Genomic DNA, 20471 nt, shown 5'->3' on the forward strand with positions numbered 1-20471 from the left:
CAGAAATCCCCCACACCAACCCTCCTCAAACCAGCTTCTCTTCCAACCAACCAGACCAGAAATCTCTGCATAGACCGGAAATCGTAGACTCATTTCTGCCTGCTCTCTTGGCTCCTCTATGCATCGGTTTTTGCCACTTTACCTCCCTAATCTCTCATACCCTTGTCTCCCTATATATTCCCATTGCCTTTACCCTAGGTTGGGAATGTATTCCTGCAGTTGGGAAGATTGAAAGAGACTCCTTTGAACCTCTTTTCTTTGATCCTTACACATGTGCCAAGTTCACCTCCCTAAATGACCATAATGATCACATCACCACCTTATACAACTCCCTGTTTCTTACCAGATCAAGAAAATGCTTCCTATGGGAACCCAGGGTCTCCGCAGTATGTCACCAGTTTATATGTCCAGCTCTATTTCTCAGTATGCCTCCATATCCACCTTTCATTTCAACAAAACCAGACTGATTCTTACAACTTAGATGTTCTCCACTCATTCCCTTTTTCATGCTGCTCCATTTCAGCATGGAATGTTTTCCTCTTTTCTACCTCTTCAGGGTCCACCTCAAATGCCACTTTCTTTTTGGGGTGTGGGGAGCCAGAAAATAATTGGTTAAATCATATATAAAGAGCCAAACACACAAGAAAAAGATGGAAGCATTTTGCCATGTACCGAATAGTTCCCCAACTCATGACTTAACCCACAAAGGTATATTTTCTAAGAAACTGTTTTTGATTTCACCAACCACATGTAATCGCTCCCTCCTTTTAGACTCAACACTTTGTTTCTTAGCTCTCTTACAGCACTTAGGTGATTCTGCCTTACTTTGGAGTGATTTTTAAATTATCTTTATCTCCATTTTGAGGCTATTATTTCTTTTCAAGCAGTATCTGGTTTATTCTTACATCCCCAAAGCTAGCGTGGTGGGTTTACATAGCATGAGCTCAGTAAATACTTGTGTAACTAAATTGAAATGAAAATTCCATTATTTTGTCTTCTTAATTAGACCTTTAACATGGAGATATGCAATGAATAGGATTAATTTCAAATATGAAACACAAGTGAGCCTTTTCTTGCAGTCTGAAAAACCATCATACCCCCTTGCTGAGGGAATGGCTCTCTTGCTAAAGAAAGCCATCACCAGTATCACTTTTCCTCACTTGAGCAATCGATTCTCCCAGGCATGGTCAGCAGTGAATAAACTGAATGTAGTTATATCAATAACTACAAAAATATCAATATTCAGTTGAGTTGGCACAGACCTGAATCTTAAGTAACCAGGGCAAGATGAATGAAAAACAGAAAAGAGATATTAAAAAATAAAACTTCATTACACTTTCATTAGAACATCATTTCCCGGCCGGGCGCGGTGGCTCAAGCCTGTAATCCCAGCACTTTGGGAGGCCGAGACGGGCGGATCACGAGGTCAGGAGATCGAGACCATCCTGGCTAACACAGTGAAACCCCATCTCTACTAAAAAAAATACAAAAAACTAGCCGGGCGAGGTGGCGGGCGCCTGTAGTCCCAGCTACTCAGGAGGCTGAGGCAGGAGAATGGCGTAAACCCGGGAGGTGGAGCTTGCAGTGAGCTGAGATCCGGCCACTGCACCCCAGCCTGGGCGACAGAGCAAGACTCCGTCTCAAAAAAAAAAAAAAAAAAGAACATCATTTCCCTACTGGATCACAGAAATGGGTTTATGGTATATCAAAGAGCATATCAAAAGCAACATCCTCCACACACCACATCTTATCCCACACACTTTACCTTTAATGAGAGCTTGAAACTCTCTGTGCTTAACTGTCCCTCTCTGAAGGTCAATTTTTAAGGTCATGAGAAGTACAAACAGGAATTTGTGGTTTTCGTATAGACCTCTGACAGAGTATATAAAAACTTCATATGTCAGGAACTCAATAATATTTGTAATTCTCTTTTGAGGTAGTGGTGACTTTTCAGATCTGAAATACATTTAAGAATCAAAGAAGCAAAGGGCAATTTGCTTTTTAAAAATACTTTTAAACTCAGGGTTACACATGAAGGTTTGTTACATAGGTAAACCTAATTCATGGGGGTTTGTTGCACAGATTACTTCATCACCCAAGTATTAAGCCTAGTACCCATTAGTTATTTTTCTTGATCCTCTCCCTCCTCCCACCCTCCATCCCCTAATAGGCCGCAGTGTCCGTTGTTCCCCTCTATGTGCCCATGTGGTATCATCATTTAGCTCCCACTTATAAGTGACAGCATGTAGTATTTTGTTTTCCCTTCCTGTGTTAGTTTGCTAGGGATAATGGCCTTCAGCTCCATCCATGTTCCCGCAAAGGACATGAGTTCATTCTTTTTTATGGCTACTTAGTATCCCATGTTGTGTATGTACCATCTTTTCTTTATCCACTTTACTGTTGATGGGCATTTAGGTTGATTCCGTGTCTTTGCTATTGTGAATAGTGAAAAAGCAATTTCTAAAACAGTAGAAATACAAGCCAGCGTTGAAGTTACCACTTGTGGATGAAGGTAGTGAGGACTCACCTGGCCATGGACTGGTCAAATAACTTCAAGAACTGGGCCAGTGACGTCTGATACATGATGTTGACCATGCTCATCTCCGTGATGAGGAAGTAGAGGATGCTTCCGCGGGTGGCTGCGGGCCGGAACTCCTCCTGAGCCGCGTTGATCTTGATCTCAGTTTCTGCAGCCACATGCAACTTTTCACTTACCTCAGCTGCTGTCTGCTTGGTAGTTCGAAGTACACCAATGAGAGATTCGTCATCTACCAGTGAGCCTAAAATTCAAAACGGGAAAACTGTAGTACACAGATGGGAAAGTTGCAAGGCAAGATACATCTCTTCTGAAAAAAAAAAATACTGTTAGCTTTCAACTTGATGTCTCCAAAGTCAGGAAGACCACTGGTACAGTAGAATCTTAAGACACCAAAAAGCTTCTAGACCAACTACCATCCAATGCCTGAAGCCTTCTAAACATTCCCACTGACAGACTATCCCCCACTCTGCCTAAACATCTGCAAAAAGCAAAAGACCCATTTGATTGGGTCTTCACACATCTCAAGACAATGATCATGTCTCCAGTGGTCTTTGCTGTTCCCCATGTGATAGGCTTCACCCCCATTGTCATCTTGGTGGCTCTCCTCAAGTGTCACAGCTTGTCCACCCCACTTGTCTCAGGGTGTGAGCTAACCTGAACACTTCACACGTGGGCTGTCGTGCTGGTAGTTGAATGGTACACTCTTTCCTCACGCTGCTTTAGTAGAACAGTCGTTGCTATAGAAAACTCTAATCCCTCTGTCTCTAACAAGAGTAAATTGGGGTATAGTGAAAATATCTCACCAGGAAGAGAAACTCGAATTTTATTTTTAGTTTTGCCTTTCATTATTGTTTTATTATTATTATTATACTTTAAGTTCTGGGGTACATGTGCAGAACGTGCAGGTTGGATACATAGGTATACATGGGCCATGTTAATTTGCTGTACCCATCAACGCGTCATCTACATTAGGTATTTCTCCTAATGCTATCCCTCCCCCCAGCCCCTACCCCTGACAAGCCCCCATGTGTGATGTTCCCCTCCCTGTGTCCAAGTGTTCTTATTGTTCAACTCCCACTTATGAGAACATGCAGTGCTTGGTTTTCTATTCTTATGTTACTTTGCTGAGAATGATGGTTTCCAGCTTCATCCATGTCCCTACAAAGGATATGAACTCATCCTTTTTTAAATTATTGTTTTTAATAGAAATAGTAGATGCTTATGACAATGAATTTGGTTTTAAAATTAAAATCTAAGGAAAGACACCTTGGATGTACTGAGCTAACAAACCCCATATCTGCAAACGGCAGCACTCTGGCCTACCCTAGAGGTCTGGACGGCAGGCGAGTGCTGCAGGAAGGGCTGTGTTACTCTGATGGGCATGCTGTCTAATGTGGAAGTCCAACTTGGGATTAACCCCAAGGAAAGAGGTCTTGATCCAGCACACTCTTGGCTAGACTAGGGGAGCAGCCCCCAGTTCTGCTTGATATATTTTTAATGCCCAGGGATATCCCAAATGGCTGGGAGGAGTCACTGGACCAAAAGACAGACAGCTTCACTAGCAGGAGCAGTACAAGTAGGCAGATAAAAGGACTTTTCACCGAGCTCACCATAAAGGTACAGTATTTCTGGAGGGTCGGACTTGTTTAAATAACATCCCGGAATTAAGGTGCAGTTGGGAAGTATTCATTCACTTCTAATAAAGTAGTAGAATTCAGGTTGCTGTGATTTGCCTGCTACAGAACAATATAATGTTTGTTGATTTTATTGGATAAAATTTTCTTTTTATATATTGCAGAGAGCTTTCATCCTCAAATTGAGGTGTGACATGATGATTTGGCTACCCAGAGGAGAAACTGTCTTTCCCATCTAAAGTGGGAGATCAAGCCAAGTAGAGGGTAAGCTGGGCATTTGGTACCCAAGTTCCTCTGACGCAGATTACATGTGTCATAACTCATTGCAGTAACTGCATTTCAATGCCAAATGAAATAATCAATCTAAAAAACAAATAGAGTGAGTTTCGCCATGTTGGCCAGGCTGGTCTCAAACTCCTGACCTCAGGTGATCCACCTGCCTTGGTCCCCCAAAGTGCTGGGATTACAGGCATGAGCCACTGCACCTGGCTTGGGAGACAGAGCGAGACTCTGTCTCAAAAGAAAAAAAAATAGATTGAGCACATTAGTTTCTTTGGGGCAAGCAAATTAACCTATAATGAGTTACCTAGCTCTATCAGGAGCCCTTATTTTTCTCAGGAGAAGGCAATTATATAAAGAAAATTGTGTTATTCTCAGATGCTCGGTCTCTATTTGCTAATTTAAAAATCAGATTCTCTGCCGTCCCTCTTTAATGTCTAGATGGAAATTGCCTTGCTTGTTTTTGCATTGATAACATGACTATTTCCTAACATCTATAGTCATGAGGGCATTGAAAACAGTGTAAATGAAATCCTTATTCAGAATCTGTTATTTCATTACTTCTTAATAACACAATACCTTTTGTAGCACTTAATTTATAGAGGAGGTTATCTTCAAGTTCTTTCATCTTCCGCTTATTAAAAGTAACATCCTCCAAAAGTTTAACCCTCTCAGACTCTAACTCCTGTCATTAAAAAACAAAAAATAACATTGGAACTATAATTACCAGTTATTATAGCAAATGCAACTCACTAGTATTTATTAACCATGTTTAAAGTTTAAACCAAAGTACCTTTTGAATGGCAGAAGAAATTACTATCATTAGTCAAATCTATCTATCCATATTTTTGTTTCTGTGGAAATTTTTTTTTAAATTATGCCCACTGTCATTAAGGTTCCACAGCACTTATACTGGCAGACACCAGACAATTCTGCTAAATAATTTTACCCAATTACCCCAAGCTCTCTTGCCAGCTTGAAGTTTAAAAATAGCATGTCCCGTTCTCTTGGCCCTGTTCCCACACTGCTTCTGTAAGAAATGCTGTCTTTATTCACAGTCAGAACAAGTAGAAACAAAAAGGCACTAACACGAAGAAACCAAGGGGCTACCCAGATTAAATATGAACTCTTGGCCTGGTTCCTATGGGAGCACCAGGTACCTGGTTTGGCACAGCCAGTTGCCAATACAAACCCATTTTCCATTTTATTTGTATCTCCTTCTACAGAGGGCAAACTTGAATGTTTACAGGGTATTTTTTTCTTACATAAAATGATATATTTTTAAAATTATATTTTGAAAAAATTTCAAGCATTCAAAAAAGTTGCAACCCTAATACAAGGAACTTTCATACAGCCTTCACCTAGATTCACCAAATCACATTTTGCTTTATCACTATATCTCTATAGAAAACATAATATTGTCATTATTGTTATTATTATTACTATTACTGCTGAATCACTCTTGGATGTCATGTCCCTTTACCCCTAAACACTTTAGCAAATCTCTGAAGAACCAGGTCACTCTTACATAAGCATAGTCCAATATTCAAATTCAGGAAATTTAACACTGAGAGCGATGTGTCAGTATCACTGATACTCTCACTAAACGTAGAGTCTACATTGAAATCATCTCAATAATATTCCTCATAACATTTTTTTCTGACTTTATACAGAATCACATGTTGCATGTAGAATTATGTTAAAAGAAGGCGTTTTAAAACTTCTTATTTGGGAAGGTTTCTGGGAAAACTGCTTCAGAAATTTCATCATTTTCAGAAAGTCTTCCTGAACCAGTCAATCAAAAGTCATGGCACAGTCTTTATCTGCACATCTAATATAGTTTGTTTTGTTTTTTTGGTTTTTTTTTTGTGTGTGTGTTTTGTTTCTTTATTTGTTTGTTTGAGATGGTCTCCCTCTGACGCCCACGCTAAAATGCAGTGGTGTCATCTCGGCTCACTGCAACCTCCGCCTCCCGGATTCAAGCGATTCTCCTGCCTCGGCCTCCTGAGTAGCTGGGACTACAGGCGTGCACCACCACACCCGGCTAATTTTTGTATTTTTAGTAGAGACGGGGTTTCACCATGTTGGCCAGGCTGGTCTCAAACTCTTGACCTCAGGTAATCCACCTGCCTCAGCCTCCCAAAGTGCTAGGAATACAGAGGTGAGCCACCATGCTTGGCCTCTAATATAGTTTGTATCACAATCTATCAGTAGATTATTTCCCTCCAACTACGGTTTATGCATCTAGAAGACAGATACGTAAACTTTCCTATTCATCTTTGTATTATTGACAGTACTTAACTTGAGGCTTTGTAGAGAAGAAACTCAACCCAATAAATATTTGCCAAATTGAAATGTGCTGAATTTAGTCCAATTTCTTTATTTTACATTTGGAAAAGCTGAGGACCCAGAAATATGAACTCTGAATAACAAGGGTATTAGGCCGGTCTCTGCCAGTAACCAGCTGCATGTTATAAAAGCCTAATACCCTTGTCCTCCAACTCCAAGACTAGTGTTATTGGCATTGTACTTACAGGGTGGCAGGATTTGACGGGGCGATGAAGAGCATTGCTCTATTTGCAGGGAAATAACCAGTTAGTCATTTTCATTAAAATGGTCACCCCTGGGTGGCAGTATAGGAATACATGGACAAAATGAAATCATATTAGCTTCCTTTTCTGGATATCAGATATCATAGCACAGTGGACTCTAGCTCAACTTCATAGCAGGACCTGTAAAACTTATCTAGGAGGCTTGGCAGGCTGCAAAGTCCCTGTGCTGTTATAGATGAGGACCCTTATTTTCTTTGGTCTCCATTTGCTCATCTGTAAAAATGTGGGTGTAATAGGAGGATTGTTAGGAGGGTTAAATATAATGTTTAGAATACCCTCCTGCATATTAAATGTGCACTTTTTTTCTCCAGCAAGGTTGCTATTAGCACTTCTCTTGAAGAGGAAGCTAGGGAATGAGAAGAGCGGGTGTGGGGAGCCCTGAGGACCTTTGGTCAGTGGAGTTGCTTGACTTCTGGAGGTTAGTGCAGCCTGCAGGGGGGATCTAGACCAGCGAGGAATCATCTCAAAATAAACCCACAGCACCAATTAGACCACAAGGGACTAATCGTCAACAGTTAACAGCATGGGATCCTGAGAGGCGATGGCAACAGTGAATTGGCGGGCCAGGGCCATCTCTGCCTGGCTGTGGAAGAGGAACAAGTTCCCTTCCTGGACTGCATAAGCCCCAGGTTTATTGGAAACTAAGACCAAACAACTAAAGAGAGTCAAAGCTAGGACTGTGCCCTTTTCACTCCACCAGACCAGCCACCTTTCAAGGGCCTGTCCCTTGGTGAGCTGTCCACGAGCCAGGCATGATGCTGCCTTTCACTGAGTCTATTTCTTTGGTGTCTGTGTCATTTCTCTCTCCCTTCTTGGATGTCTTTCCTGTGTCTGAGACCCTGGATTCCCATCTCCTCTTTTCCTTCCTTTGCCTGTTTTCCTCCCTTGTCCTTCTGTTTCTCTCCCATCCACTTCATGCCTCGCTGCTCTTATTATTTCTAACCTTGCCTTGCCTTGAATCTTTCATTCTAAAATTAATTACTTTCTCATATGTTATGCAAATGTACTTTATAATGCAGATATATAACATTATATTTTTATGCAATTATATTTTATGCATAAAACTTACTGTTTTCTGAGCGTCAACTTAAAAATTAGTTTAATCTTGTATCAGTCTCTTAAAATCTTCCAGTCCTAAGTTGTTCTTCGTTTTATTAGAACCCTCAGTTAGACTTAATTTCCCTGCTTTAGTGCAAATTTCATTTAATTGAAAATAAAGGTATGGCTCCCTATATCATTAGATTATTGGACTGCAGTAGTTGAAACTACTACAGTGGAAATAAGAGCCATTCAGAGCAATTTCTTTTTCTCTCAATCATTGTTTTATTGATGTTTTCAGGTGTGCCCAAGACAAGGACTATAGATAGTTAGTACACCTAGAAGTTTCAAGAAGAAGTAGAAAGAGGGGTGTGTGTGTGTGTGTGTGTGTGTGTGTGTGTGTGTGTGTGTGTTTGAGGCTGGATGAGAAGATGAGTTACATGATTCCTTGACAGGAATTAAGGCTGCAAAAGAAATATTTATGTTAACAAGGATAAATATGGTTTTTAAATTTTTTTCTTTTTCACATACTTAGCAATTTCTCAATACATTTTAGGCATTTATTATAAGCAGAAATTCTTTACCTTGAGAGAGAGATTACCTGTTTCTCTGTTAGAATTACTCTCCTTAGTAACTGATTCTCAAGTCCTTTCATTGTAACAGTGAAATCAATGACTGATGTTTTAGCGTTAATCTCTGGGGTAAAGGCAGGGTTTGGTAACTTTGTAGTAATGTAAAGTTTAAACGTATCCATGATATCACATTCCTTATCACCGACTTTCACCTACGTAAATTCACATATAAAATTAAAAACAGCTTAAAGGACAGGGAAAGGAACTTGGGTTCAATTTAGAAAAGAATTTACCTGTCAGTGCTGTGAAACTTGAATAAATTGGGAAGGAAAGTTAAAAAATTTTAATCACTAATCTTAAATAATAAAGCCTATTCAATTTAGAATAATTTAGAATTGTACTCCTGCCTGGCGATGTTTTTAGCAATGATCCCAAGCAAATCAAATGAAAAAGTTATCCAAAGCAAATGGTGAATAAAGGAAAACTTAGACATATCTAAGATTTGACTTGAACACCTTAGCCAGTACTTATCACTCCCATCAGTTGTTTGTAGTACGGGAGCTGCTACTTTTTCCCCCGGTTAAGAAAATTGTTTCCTACTGTGGAAATTTGCTGTGTTTATAGAAAATTTTATTTTTTTAATTTTACAGGTATATCTGAAGCATATTTGATAACAGAAAAAGTTAATGTAATTTTCAAAGAAAAAATGCCAACTTTTTTCAAAAAGGTAACATTTATCTTAAACACTGCTATTTGCAGCATGTTGAAAAAACAATTGGTTTTTGCTATCTAAAAATCAGGTGGCAATCACAGAATTTTTAAATGACTTAAATCTCTGGTTAATCTCAATTCTGCATGTGACTGAAAACATCACTAAGGCCACCATCACATTCTAAGGCATTATGCCTTCACACTGCAGATAAAAATCTAGGATCTTTTAAAAGACCTTCAGGAATGGAGAGTCTACAACCTCCTTTGGCATATTAAATATGCCATATAAGATAAGCCAGACACAGATAAACACTGTATGATCTCACATGTGAAATCTAAAAAAGTCAAACTCACAGAAGCCGAGAATAGAACAGTGGTTGCCAGCGGAGTAGGGGATGGGAGAAATGGGGAGATGTTGGTCAAAGGGTACAAACTTTCCGTTATAAAATGAACAAGTTTCAGGTATCTAAGGTATAGCATGTGTGGTGATGGATGTGTTAAATTAATTTGATTGTGGTAATCATTGTACAATGTATATGTATACCAAATTACCACATTGTACAGTTTAAATATATATGATCTTTACTTGTGGATTAAACATTTTTTAAATGCAGTTCAAAATTGTGGATGAGTCCATAATATCCAAGCAAGTCACCAAAATTTTGCTCTTAGCTTCTTTTTATGAAAAAGAGAAATTCTACCCTCTAATCTCATAGAATATGATGCTAACCTTCAGAACACTAACTGGGCTTTATTTATTTTTCCCCTATAAACTCATAAAGGCTTAAGTATATATTGGATGCTCCATAAACTTTACTGAATGAATTTTTTAAAATGTGGCCTATGAAAGATTTCACATTATGAAGAAAATTTTTCTGAATAAATCTGTCTTTGTTTAATGAGAAAATATTCATGTTTTACGTATTCACTGATATTCATGAAATTAAGTTGTCCAAAGTGAAAAACACCCAATCAGAAATGCTGTTATAAAACCGAAGAAGCCTAAAGGTAGAGAATGGCATGAATTAAAAATGAAACACTTATACATACTGAAAACAATTCATCACCAACAATTGAGAACAATATTCCATAGCTTCCAACAAAGTCAATGAACTTAGACTGAAAATAAAGAGATAAATCACCAAATCAATGTGTATAGACTTTACTAAAATGTCATTTCCTCCAGGGAAGAAATCTAGGTTATTTTGTAAAAATGTATACATATAAGACTTGCAAAACCAATATCAAGAGTTGCTTAAACATATATATATATATATTGTGTTGCACTAACATATTAAGACCAGACAATGTGTTTCCTTAATGTTACTTAGTTTCAGCTAAATGACTACTCTTATCAAAATAATGCCCCCACCTCAGCAATTTTTATATGCTATAAAAAATAAAAGGAAACACTGAAGTGCAGTTTGGAAATAGTTTATTTCCAATGTACCAAATACTACTGCCTAAAGGAAATTGCATTTGCTGCTATGCTCAAAAAGATAAGTAGATGTCACCATTGTTCTTTTCTTTCTTTCTCTTTCTTAATTTTTTTTTTTTTTTAACAAAGCTCACCTTGAAAGTGGTGCCAGATTTAATAAAATTCTTTTCTAATACATTATCCAAGGCTGGATCCAGCTCTTCACGAATGTCCTCAATGAGAAGGGGTCGGCCCAAGGAAAGGCTGTCCTCCAAGTGTGTGCGAAAATATTTATGGTTCAGAGATGTCACCTAAACAGAAAGAACTCATTGGTCTATCAGTGTTACAAAGAATGTGCCCATCGCTATGGGAAACCAAGAGATTTTTTGGACAGTAACCAAGAATTTTAAGGGCAATACAGGAAGACTTACTTAAAAAAATTAAAGCAACACACAAAAATTAATTTCTAACACTTGGTGAGTCATGATTTTGTTGAATGGGGTCTGGGTGTGTAATGGGGTCTCTCTGATCAAAAGAGGAGGATCAAGGGGCATTGCTCAGATGGAATGTCAGAGTTCTGCTCCTGACAGACGGAAGAGAATAGTCAAGGATTAATCCTTTCAAACTCACATAGCCATAATCCCTCAGAGAAAGCAAAGCAACTTGCATATCTGGATATTCATTTATTTTCTCAGGACCCCTAGAAGATGGGTAAGTGATAAAAAGTAAACATAAGAATGTCAGAGCCGGGCGCGGTGGCTCAAGCCTGTAATCCCAGCACTTTGGGAGGCCAACACGGGCGGATCACGAGGTCAGGAGATCGAGACCATCCTGGCTAATAGAGTGAAACCCTGTCTCTACTAAAAAATACAAAAAACTAGCCAGGCAAGGTGGCGGGCGCCTATAGTCCCAGCTACTCGGGAGGCTGAGGCAGGAGAATGACGTAAACCCGGGAAGCGGAGCTTTCAGTGAGCTGAGATCCGGTCACTGCACTCCAGCCTGGGCGACAGAGCAAGACTCCGTCTCAAAAAAAAAAAAAAAAAAAAAAAAAGAACGTCAGAAATGATACATTGAGTCGCATCACGGGTCTATCCATGTATTCTGTCTCCTACTGGGAAGAATTTAACACTTTCCATAAGTCAACCTAAAAGACTATACATTGACTTTATATATGCTTACATGTTTTAAAACTACAATTCTGAATTCCTGGTTGGGTCCTCCGTGTTTAGTTTAATGCGTTTGTTATTAGTTAAAATAGACACACTGTACTGGTTGGTCTCTGCATGAGCCAATTGGATTTGAACCCTTATGTTGCCTAGGATTCCCTCCCCCTGCCTTACTGTGAAGATTCCCAAAGGCTCATTTCTCAACTCGTTGTATCCTATCTTCTGAATTCAACTAATGTCTTATGCTATTGTGGGTGCAGACCATAAGACGCAAGGAAGAACCCACTGGGACAACAGGTAATTAGGAGAACCGAATTAAATATGTATCTCTCAATTACTATGATAAAAAGAAGATATGAAATATAAAACTTAAATCAGCCTACTTTTGTCCTGTTTTGATTAAAAAGGAAATAACTAAAAAGAAATTCTGCACATGAAGGAAGTTGTTTCCCTGGATGAATAGCTTTCTTTACACAAATAATGTGCTGTAAAGATCTTCCTATAAGTTAATAAGGTAAAAGAACCTAAACAAAGAGCTTTGATGAACTTAATAAACAAGGTGAAGAAAAGCACCAGTAAGACTAAATTTGCTTATATCCTGCTTTATTTCTCAAGGGGTAAATTCTATTTTTGTGATTTCTTTCCCAAGTAAGGAGATAATTATCTTCAATCACCTTCAACGTCTTTTATAAACTTGAAATAATATTTTGGAATCCTAATTTCAGGTTTATTTCATTTGATTTTTCTTGTGAAACACTATATATGTGGTAACTACCACCAGAGCCTGGTTCACCTGCACACAGACAGGTATCGAGTCTTTACAAGATGACCAGTGAATTCCTGATAGCGAGGCTTAGTAAATACACTCTCTTTCCACAAGTCAGAGCTGTAGGTCCTGGAGATGGTATTGAAGGTAGGCTTGGCAAACAAAGCTGCCAAGGTTGACCACAGCCCTGGGCATATAAACCATGCTTTGTGTTTCATTTGCATGTGTTTGTACATGTGCTTATCTACATAAGAAAATAATGTTGTCTGAGTAAAAAGAATACAATTCAGTCTATTTCCATCCCAGCAGTGGATGATTTTTAAAATAAGAAAGTGTCTCGGGCATATTTCTGTTCCTTCCGCAAGAAGGTTCCTGGGACTGGGTTGCATCAGAAAGGACATTAGTGAAGACTATCAGTGAATGTAATCCTGAAATGGAGAGATAAAGCTATGATCAGAAAAAAATAGCAGCATTCATGGCCAAGCGACACAGGAGCATGTACTGAGCTAAGGAGGTCCAGGCAAGGTTCCAAGAATAAGAGGAGCAGGGAGATTGAAAGCCAGCAGAGCCAAGGGGAATGGGGCCAGGCACAAGTTATAGTTGACCTGGCTGCAGACACTAAGAAGTGTTCTAGTATACCACATTTGTGCACCCTTGAAAATGTGGCCCCTAAGAAGCTTCGTGGAAATGGACACTATTTCTTTTAACTCTTCTCTTCAATTTACATTGCCTGGACCATGCTAGGATTTCCCTGGGTTTTCTTAGTAAACATAGACTGATGTATTGTGTTCTGGAGTATTGAGGAGGTGGGGTATTTAGGTGTGCTTCCCAGCACTGGGCTGTATCCACTTGCATGAGAAGCACTGATCTCAGGAGGAAATCTTTCAGTATTTCACCACTAAATATGATGTTTGTTATGGCTTTTTGGAAAAAGAAACTCTTTACCTAATTAAGGAAGATCCCTCCCAGTTTGCTGGAAATTTGATCATGAATGGGCATTGAATTTTACCAAGTGCTTTTTTTTTCATATTCATCAAGATGACCACATTATTTTCCTGGTTCTTTTTTTCTATAATGATGACACACTTTGATAAATTCACTTAAATTCAATAAATATCAGAATTTCTATTCAAAAAGAGCAGTGCAGAACATGTAAAGATGAATAAAACTTGGCCAACAATGAGTTCATGGTACAGCAGAAATAAAAGATAAATGTGCAAAGAACAATAACTTAAGTCAGATTCTAAGTCCACAACAGAAGTGCAAACAAGACATTGTGAGGATTCAGGACAGGCTATATTGTGCTGGGGACACAGAAAAGTCGTGATGGAGGTAGTGGTGGATGTGGACTTTGAAGAATGGCTGAGATTTTTATCTGGGATGTAAGTGGAGGGTGGAGAAAGACATTTTGGTTAGTAGAAATAGTATAAGCAAAAATATGGGGGCAGGAGGTTTAGAACTCTGGGAACAGTGTCTAGGAAACACTGAATATCCCACATCGGTAGTTGAATTAAAATATCAATAGTAACAGAATCCCTAAGGGTGTCAGGAATGTTGGAATCCTGCCCTTGTTTACCCCCGCCTTAAAATTAACACCTTATTAGATGCAAGCACCAAAGCCGGACTCAGTAAGCTATGTAGTACCCAGAGCCTGAGCAAGGTTGGCATGAATGGTCTTGAACTGAGGGATCACAATATTCTATTTGCCACTTTCCTATAGGACCAAACCCAAGGCCCGGAACAAAAGCCACATTCAATATTAGCAAAAGCAATGGAGTCAGGGAAATGTATAAGGAGAGTACAAAAGAGAGAAAAGAATCAGAGCTGTTGCCCCAAATTGCTATTAGAAAACTCAAGAGTGTGAATTAGCAAACATTTGTCATGGAGATGACAACTTTATGACTGCAGATTCAATTGAAATTTTGAAAAGTTTCATGATTTCAAGATTATTTTCCCCTGCACCAAATGCTACATACCTGCAAATCATTTTCTTTTTCCTTTGATTTAATCCAAGTTTTGCCTTGAGTTTGTGGGTCTATGAGGAGTGGGTATCTGGTGGCCTTTGTCACAATAATGCCATTCTGAATTGAGAGATCATCTCCTGGTAATCCCTGTAGCCCCCACTCACCAATCTGAACAACAGAAAATGGATATCACCATTCAAAGGAGAACAGGAATGCCCTCATTAGTAATTAAAAGTACCATAAAGTAAAATAATTTAAAATATGGACATTATTTTCCTTCGAGACTAAGAAACTTGTACTTCTAAAAAAGCAAACTTGTAAATGTGAACCAAATAACATTCACATAAAAAAAACACAAAAAACAAATTTATAATCTAATGAATCCCTTCTTTAATCACCCAAAATAAGGTTTATCCTTTTGCATTGTATTTTCATACTTAGGGGAATCATAGTAAGTTGACTGCATATTGAACCTGATTTGAGGTTAATGCAGATAGTGAATATAATGAGATGTCAGAGAAGAAGATAAGTCCCAAGCAATTAGCCCCTGATAGCTTCCCCTTCCGGCCCTTTGGTTCTGCCTGCATGATGTACGGGTGATTGCATAGCTGGAGATAAATTAGATGAGTTATTATATTACCAGGAGCTCATCAATGACACTTTTGTGAATATTTCCTTCTCCAAATTTAGAGCAGATTGCCAGCCTCCCGCCACATGATCAATAAAATCACCAAGTCAGGCGCAGTGGTTCATGCCTATAATCCCAGCATTTTGGGAGGCTGGGAGGGTCACTTGAGCCCAGGAATTTGAGGCTGCAGTGAGCCATGATCACACCACTGCACTTCAGTCTGGGCTACAGAGCAAGACTTTGGCTCTAAAAAAATAAAATAAAATAAAATAGTCAGAGATCCAATGAGCCAATCAGCCTCCACCTTTGTTAAATTATCCCAGGACCCCCAAAGGCCATAATTAATAAAGAATATTCTGGCCCATGTTGCTTCACCAGTGCCCAATGCATCTACAACACATAATCTATTCCCTGTAAGGGTGAATTCAACAATGTTTGAATTGGAAAAGATTAGTTTTTAACTTTTAAATACAGATAACATGAAATTAATAGCTTGGCATCCCCTAAGGAAACAGCAACTGGAGAGCAGATTTGCAAATCAGAAAAGCAACTCATGAATACAAATTGCCTGGAAAGCATTTATTACCACAGAAGCTCTGCAAGATATACTGGAAATTGACAGTGGCATCAGATTCCCAGCAAGGAAGGTTAGTATGAAAGGCCTTGCTATTACTTAGGGTCACCAGAACACGCTATTGTGTTATGTTATTAGACACTAAAAAAGATAGCAAATAAGGAAAATAAGGTTAATACCAGCACAGATCATGCCTACATTTGCCTAAAATGTTTGAAAGAGAGTATGACTTCACAGGAGTGGTGTAAATAATGAAGAGGTATAAGAAGGGCCCAGTATTAGCAAGCCTATATCTCTCAAATGATCTTTTAGTTCATAGCAATGCAATTGGTCTTAATTTGGAAGCAAGATTACTTAAAACACCAAGAAACGTTTATACCACAAAGAAAATTATTAAAAAAAAAAACTCTTAAGCGCTTTCAAATCAATCTTTCTAGTTAAAGAAAAAGTTTAATGAACCTGGGTTTCCTCTTTTTTTTTTTTTTTTTTTTTTTGAGATGGAGTTTCTCTCTTGTTGCCCAGGCTGGAGTGCAATGGCGTGATCTCGGAACCTCTGCCTCCCCGGTTACAGTGATTCTCCTGCCTCAGCCTCCTGAGTAGCTGGGATTACAGGCACGCGCCGTCACGCCCAGCTCACTTTTGTATTTTTAGTAGAGACGGGGTTTCACCATGTTGGTCAGGCTGGTCTTGAACTCCTGACCTCATGATCTGCCCTCCTCGGCCTCCCAAAGTGCTGGGATTACAGGCATGAGACACTGCACGCAGCCGGGTTTCTTAGTAAGTAAGAAATAAAGTGAGATTGAAATTCAAATAATATTGGGAAAGTAAAACTTACGGTTGGAGGATCCACCAACATTGAAATAAGATTCAGGTTTTCTGTGAAAGGAATTCTCCGTGCTCTCAACTCCATTTCCCATTGATCTTTAAGCAAATAGTTCCTAAATATCTGATTGAAAGGACCAAGGTAGGAAAGGAATCCCGTGCACAGCAGAATATCACCTACAAGTCTGTGAAGAAAAAACACACAGCCCCCTCCCCAAAGTGAGTCACCTGACATGTTTTAAGCTCTTTCGCTAAGTTGTTTGAGAGGTCACAGTTTTGCTTTGTTACTGGGGGAAATCCTTCTTTGCCCCTGCTTAATGCTTGGTAGCCAGGTATGGAAAAGACCATGCAAAGTGGAGCCCAAAACCCAAAAGTGGGTGGGAGTAGCCACATGTGGGGTGGTCAGGAAGCAAGAAAGAAGGCTTCCTCCCAAAGCCTACAGGTCGTGAGCCTTGGTACTGCGCGGAAAGCATCTTCCCCCATCCTGTCCCTTGGTCTTGTTCAGATTTCAATCTTGTGTTAAGCCATGTTTTCTTTCCCCTCCCTTTTTATTTATTTGTTTGTTTGTTTGTTTATTGCCATCTTCTTGCTCCTCTCTCATTGCGCTCTCTTTTAAGTTTTCTAAGGACACCAATTGACACCAGCAAAAGACAGCCTTGCATTTACAACAAACCATTGATCCACACTTCCAAAATCATTGAGGTGAAGCATAGAGAACTGGAGTGAGCATCTAGATGGCCCTGGCAAATCCAAATAATATCAAAAGCACTCTCATACTGAACCACAGCTGAGATGTAAAATATTTCACAAAATCTTCTTCACCCTCTATAGTATTTCACCTAGAGTGCATGATTTAAGTTGTAAGCACTGTCATAGATGACAGGATTCAGACATGAACACATGGAAATGAAGGAGAAAAGCATTTCACCGTGGAAATGGACTTTATGTTCTCTAATGTCACAAAGAAAGAGTGACTGTGAAGAGACCCAGATTCGCACCTATTAATCTGAGCTTTGAATTCTTTACTTTGCTGGGTCCATCGGATTTTTTCTCCACTCAGCCCATCGATGAGAGTGGAGGCGGCCTGCATCTTTTTCCGGCACATATCAGCATCATTAAGCAAATCCTGCAGCCATAATGGGAGAATGTCTCAAAAACACTTTTCTAAGTGCTTAACACAAACATCCATTATATTCACACATAAAAATACACGAGGGAATTTCTTAATTTGCAAAATAATATAACCTAAAAATACAGTGTGCATGAAACTTCACATATTAAATTTTGATCACTCATAATATAGTGATTTTACCTTACGAAATTTCAAGGAAAGCAATTTTGTAAGACAGAATCCAAATCACATAATTTATCTTTTAGTCAGATAAATTAAAATAGTATTTCTATTGAACATTTTCAAAACAGAATCAAATCAATAAGATTTGCCCTTTCGACGTCTTGGATGCAGTAATAATCCTGAGTTCTTTGCCATTTACAAAGTATTTTCTCCTGGAAAAATCCCAGACAACAGTAGCATGCAGCAGCTGGCTTGGACCAACTCATAAGAGCCAACTGTTAAATTTTTAGAGTATTTGTGAGCTGGTGCTAAACACAGCCTTTATTAAAAATTAAACTATGTAAGCTTACAATTTAAAAATTATATTAAAAGCAAAAGTAATAAATAACAAAAGCTTACTTCCTAATCATTTAAATGTTAATATTATCTATGCTCTTGACGTTAAGGCTGTTGTATCTGGATGGTGGAAATAGTATGCAATGGTGTACTGCCATGCACCTTTTCCCAAATCTGTGCTCAGTGATGTTACATTGGTAGTTTAGAATTGCCAGTGATGGGAGTATTTCCACCACAGAAATCAGCAAATATTACAAATCTGGGCTTTCCTGTCCCCGCACGGCACACTAGACTGTTAAACATTTACTAGACCGCCATTGCTTACATCCTATCCCAAGAGGTCATATCAGGATCCCCATTTTACAAACAGAGCTAGGTAGATTGCCCCAAACCACACAATTAACAAATGTCTGAGCTGCATCTCAAACCCAGTTTTCTAACCCTCAAATCAGTGATGGTACAGCTTGATCAGTGAAAACACACACAAAAAAATTTTGAGCACCAAAGATCCAAAACAGATAGGCATGCTGGCCAGTATTTTGTCATCACAACCATTTGCCTGACTTCCAAATACAGCATGCTCTTGTATAAAGTTTCAGTACACCATTTTGGGGATTTTGTATATTTAATCTCACCATTTTCTCATTCATTGCTGCATCAAATTTTGCCTGTACTTTATCCAGCTCAGCTTGCTTCTCATCCAGCAGGGCTTGTGCCTTCCCTAACTCAGCATTAGCAACTGCTAATCGGCCTTCCTGCTTGGCCAGGTTGGCCTGAAAAGAAGACATGGTTAGTGTATTAGCTGCACAAAACAGTCATGATTGTAATTGGTAGATAACACAAATCACATAATTTCTGCACTACATGGGACTTTCGAGCTCATCTGTTTCAGTGTCTTCGGCTGGGAAAGCAGAGAGTCTTGGAGGGTATTTCATTACTTTTAAATTTTTAATTACTGGCCAGGTACGGTGGCTCATGCCTGTAATCCCAGAACTTTGGGAGGCTGAAGATCACTTGAGCCCAGTTCAAGACCAGCCTGGGCAAAACAGGGAGATCTTGTTTCCACAGAAAAATAGAAAAATTAGCTGGGTATGGTGGCATGCACCTGTAGTCCAAGCTACTCTGGAGGCTGAAGCAGGAGGATCGCTTGGGCCCCGGAGGTCAAGGCTGCAGTGACCTGTGATCGCAACACTGCACTCTAGCCTGGGTGACAGAGTGAGACCCTGTCTCAAAAAAAATTTTTTTTAATTATTAATGTTTAATAAGAAAACATGGAAAATGCAGCAATGTATAGGAAGGAGAACAAAAGTTACCCCGATTTTACTCAGACATAACCTGTGAGTGTTGTGTTAGGAAGTTGGTAATTGGCATTTTGATTTTTTTTATTTCGTTTTATGAAGGTCCCAAGTCCATCATGAACATTAGTTATGTGACTGCATGATATTCTACATGTTGGATGTATCATAATTAACCTTTTTCCTACTCGTATACACTTCTCCACCCCCCATTTTTAGTTATTACAAATAATGTTGTGAGTACTGGATATGTAAACATATCAAAGATTCTGCATGTTAAAATACTGTAACAGTAGTTTTTCATATTTTTCTAAGTCCTACAATGCGGTAATGAATCTGCTTCTTGTAAATTTAAAATAATCAGTAAAGTAATCTAGGCCCAAAGCCTTCTGGGGTAGAAGTTCTTTGATACCTTTCTTATTTTTGTTCTCAATGTTTGTTTGAATTTATCTCCTTTTCCCATAACATTTTTATTTCATTTAGATTTTCTACTATATTGACATACAACTATGCAATATTTGTAGCCTGGCACAGTGGCTCACACCTATAATCCTAGCAGTTTGGGAGGCTGAGGGAGGAGGATTGCTTAATCCCAGGAATTCAAGGCTACAGTAAGCTATGATTGCACCACTGCACTGCAGCCTGGGGGCCAGAATGAAACTCTGTCTCTTAAAAAAAAATTGCTTTATAATTATTTGAATCTTCACATCTAGAATTATGAGGATTTATCTTTCTATTTTCATTTGTTTTTATTTTCTTCTTGATTAGATTTTCCTGGAATATTTCTTACAGTTTTGTTTTTGTAAAGCATAGGTTCTTAGATT

General features: G+C 38.9%; 1 protein-coding gene across 3 annotated transcripts in view; it reads right to left on the reverse strand.

Annotated features, from left to right (window-relative positions):
• LOC105474557 (dynein axonemal heavy chain 8) overlaps window positions 1–20471 on the reverse strand; it is a 316668-nt gene that overhangs the window by 89031 nt on the left and 207166 nt on the right. For all 3 annotated transcript variants that reach the window (XM_011729344.2, XM_011729345.2, XM_011729346.2), the window contains exons 71-79: window positions 18988–19125; window positions 17721–17848; window positions 16736–16907; window positions 14711–14866; window positions 10958–11113; window positions 8704–8886; window positions 5032–5137; window positions 2528–2780; window positions 1766–1956 (exon numbers count right to left, since the gene is read on the reverse strand). In XM_011729344.2, the coding sequence (XP_011727646.2) occupies window positions 1766–1956; window positions 2528–2780; window positions 5032–5137; window positions 8704–8886; window positions 10958–11113; window positions 14711–14866; window positions 16736–16907; window positions 17721–17848; window positions 18988–19125 (1483 nt within the window). The remainder of the gene's footprint in view (window positions 1–1765; window positions 1957–2527; window positions 2781–5031; window positions 5138–8703; window positions 8887–10957; window positions 11114–14710; window positions 14867–16735; window positions 16908–17720; window positions 17849–18987; window positions 19126–20471) is intronic.

The sequence above is a fragment of the Macaca nemestrina genome, chromosome 5, assembly GCF_043159975.1.
Source record: "Macaca nemestrina isolate mMacNem1 chromosome 5, mMacNem.hap1, whole genome shotgun sequence".
NCBI lineage: Eukaryota > Metazoa > Chordata > Mammalia > Primates > Cercopithecidae > Macaca > Macaca nemestrina.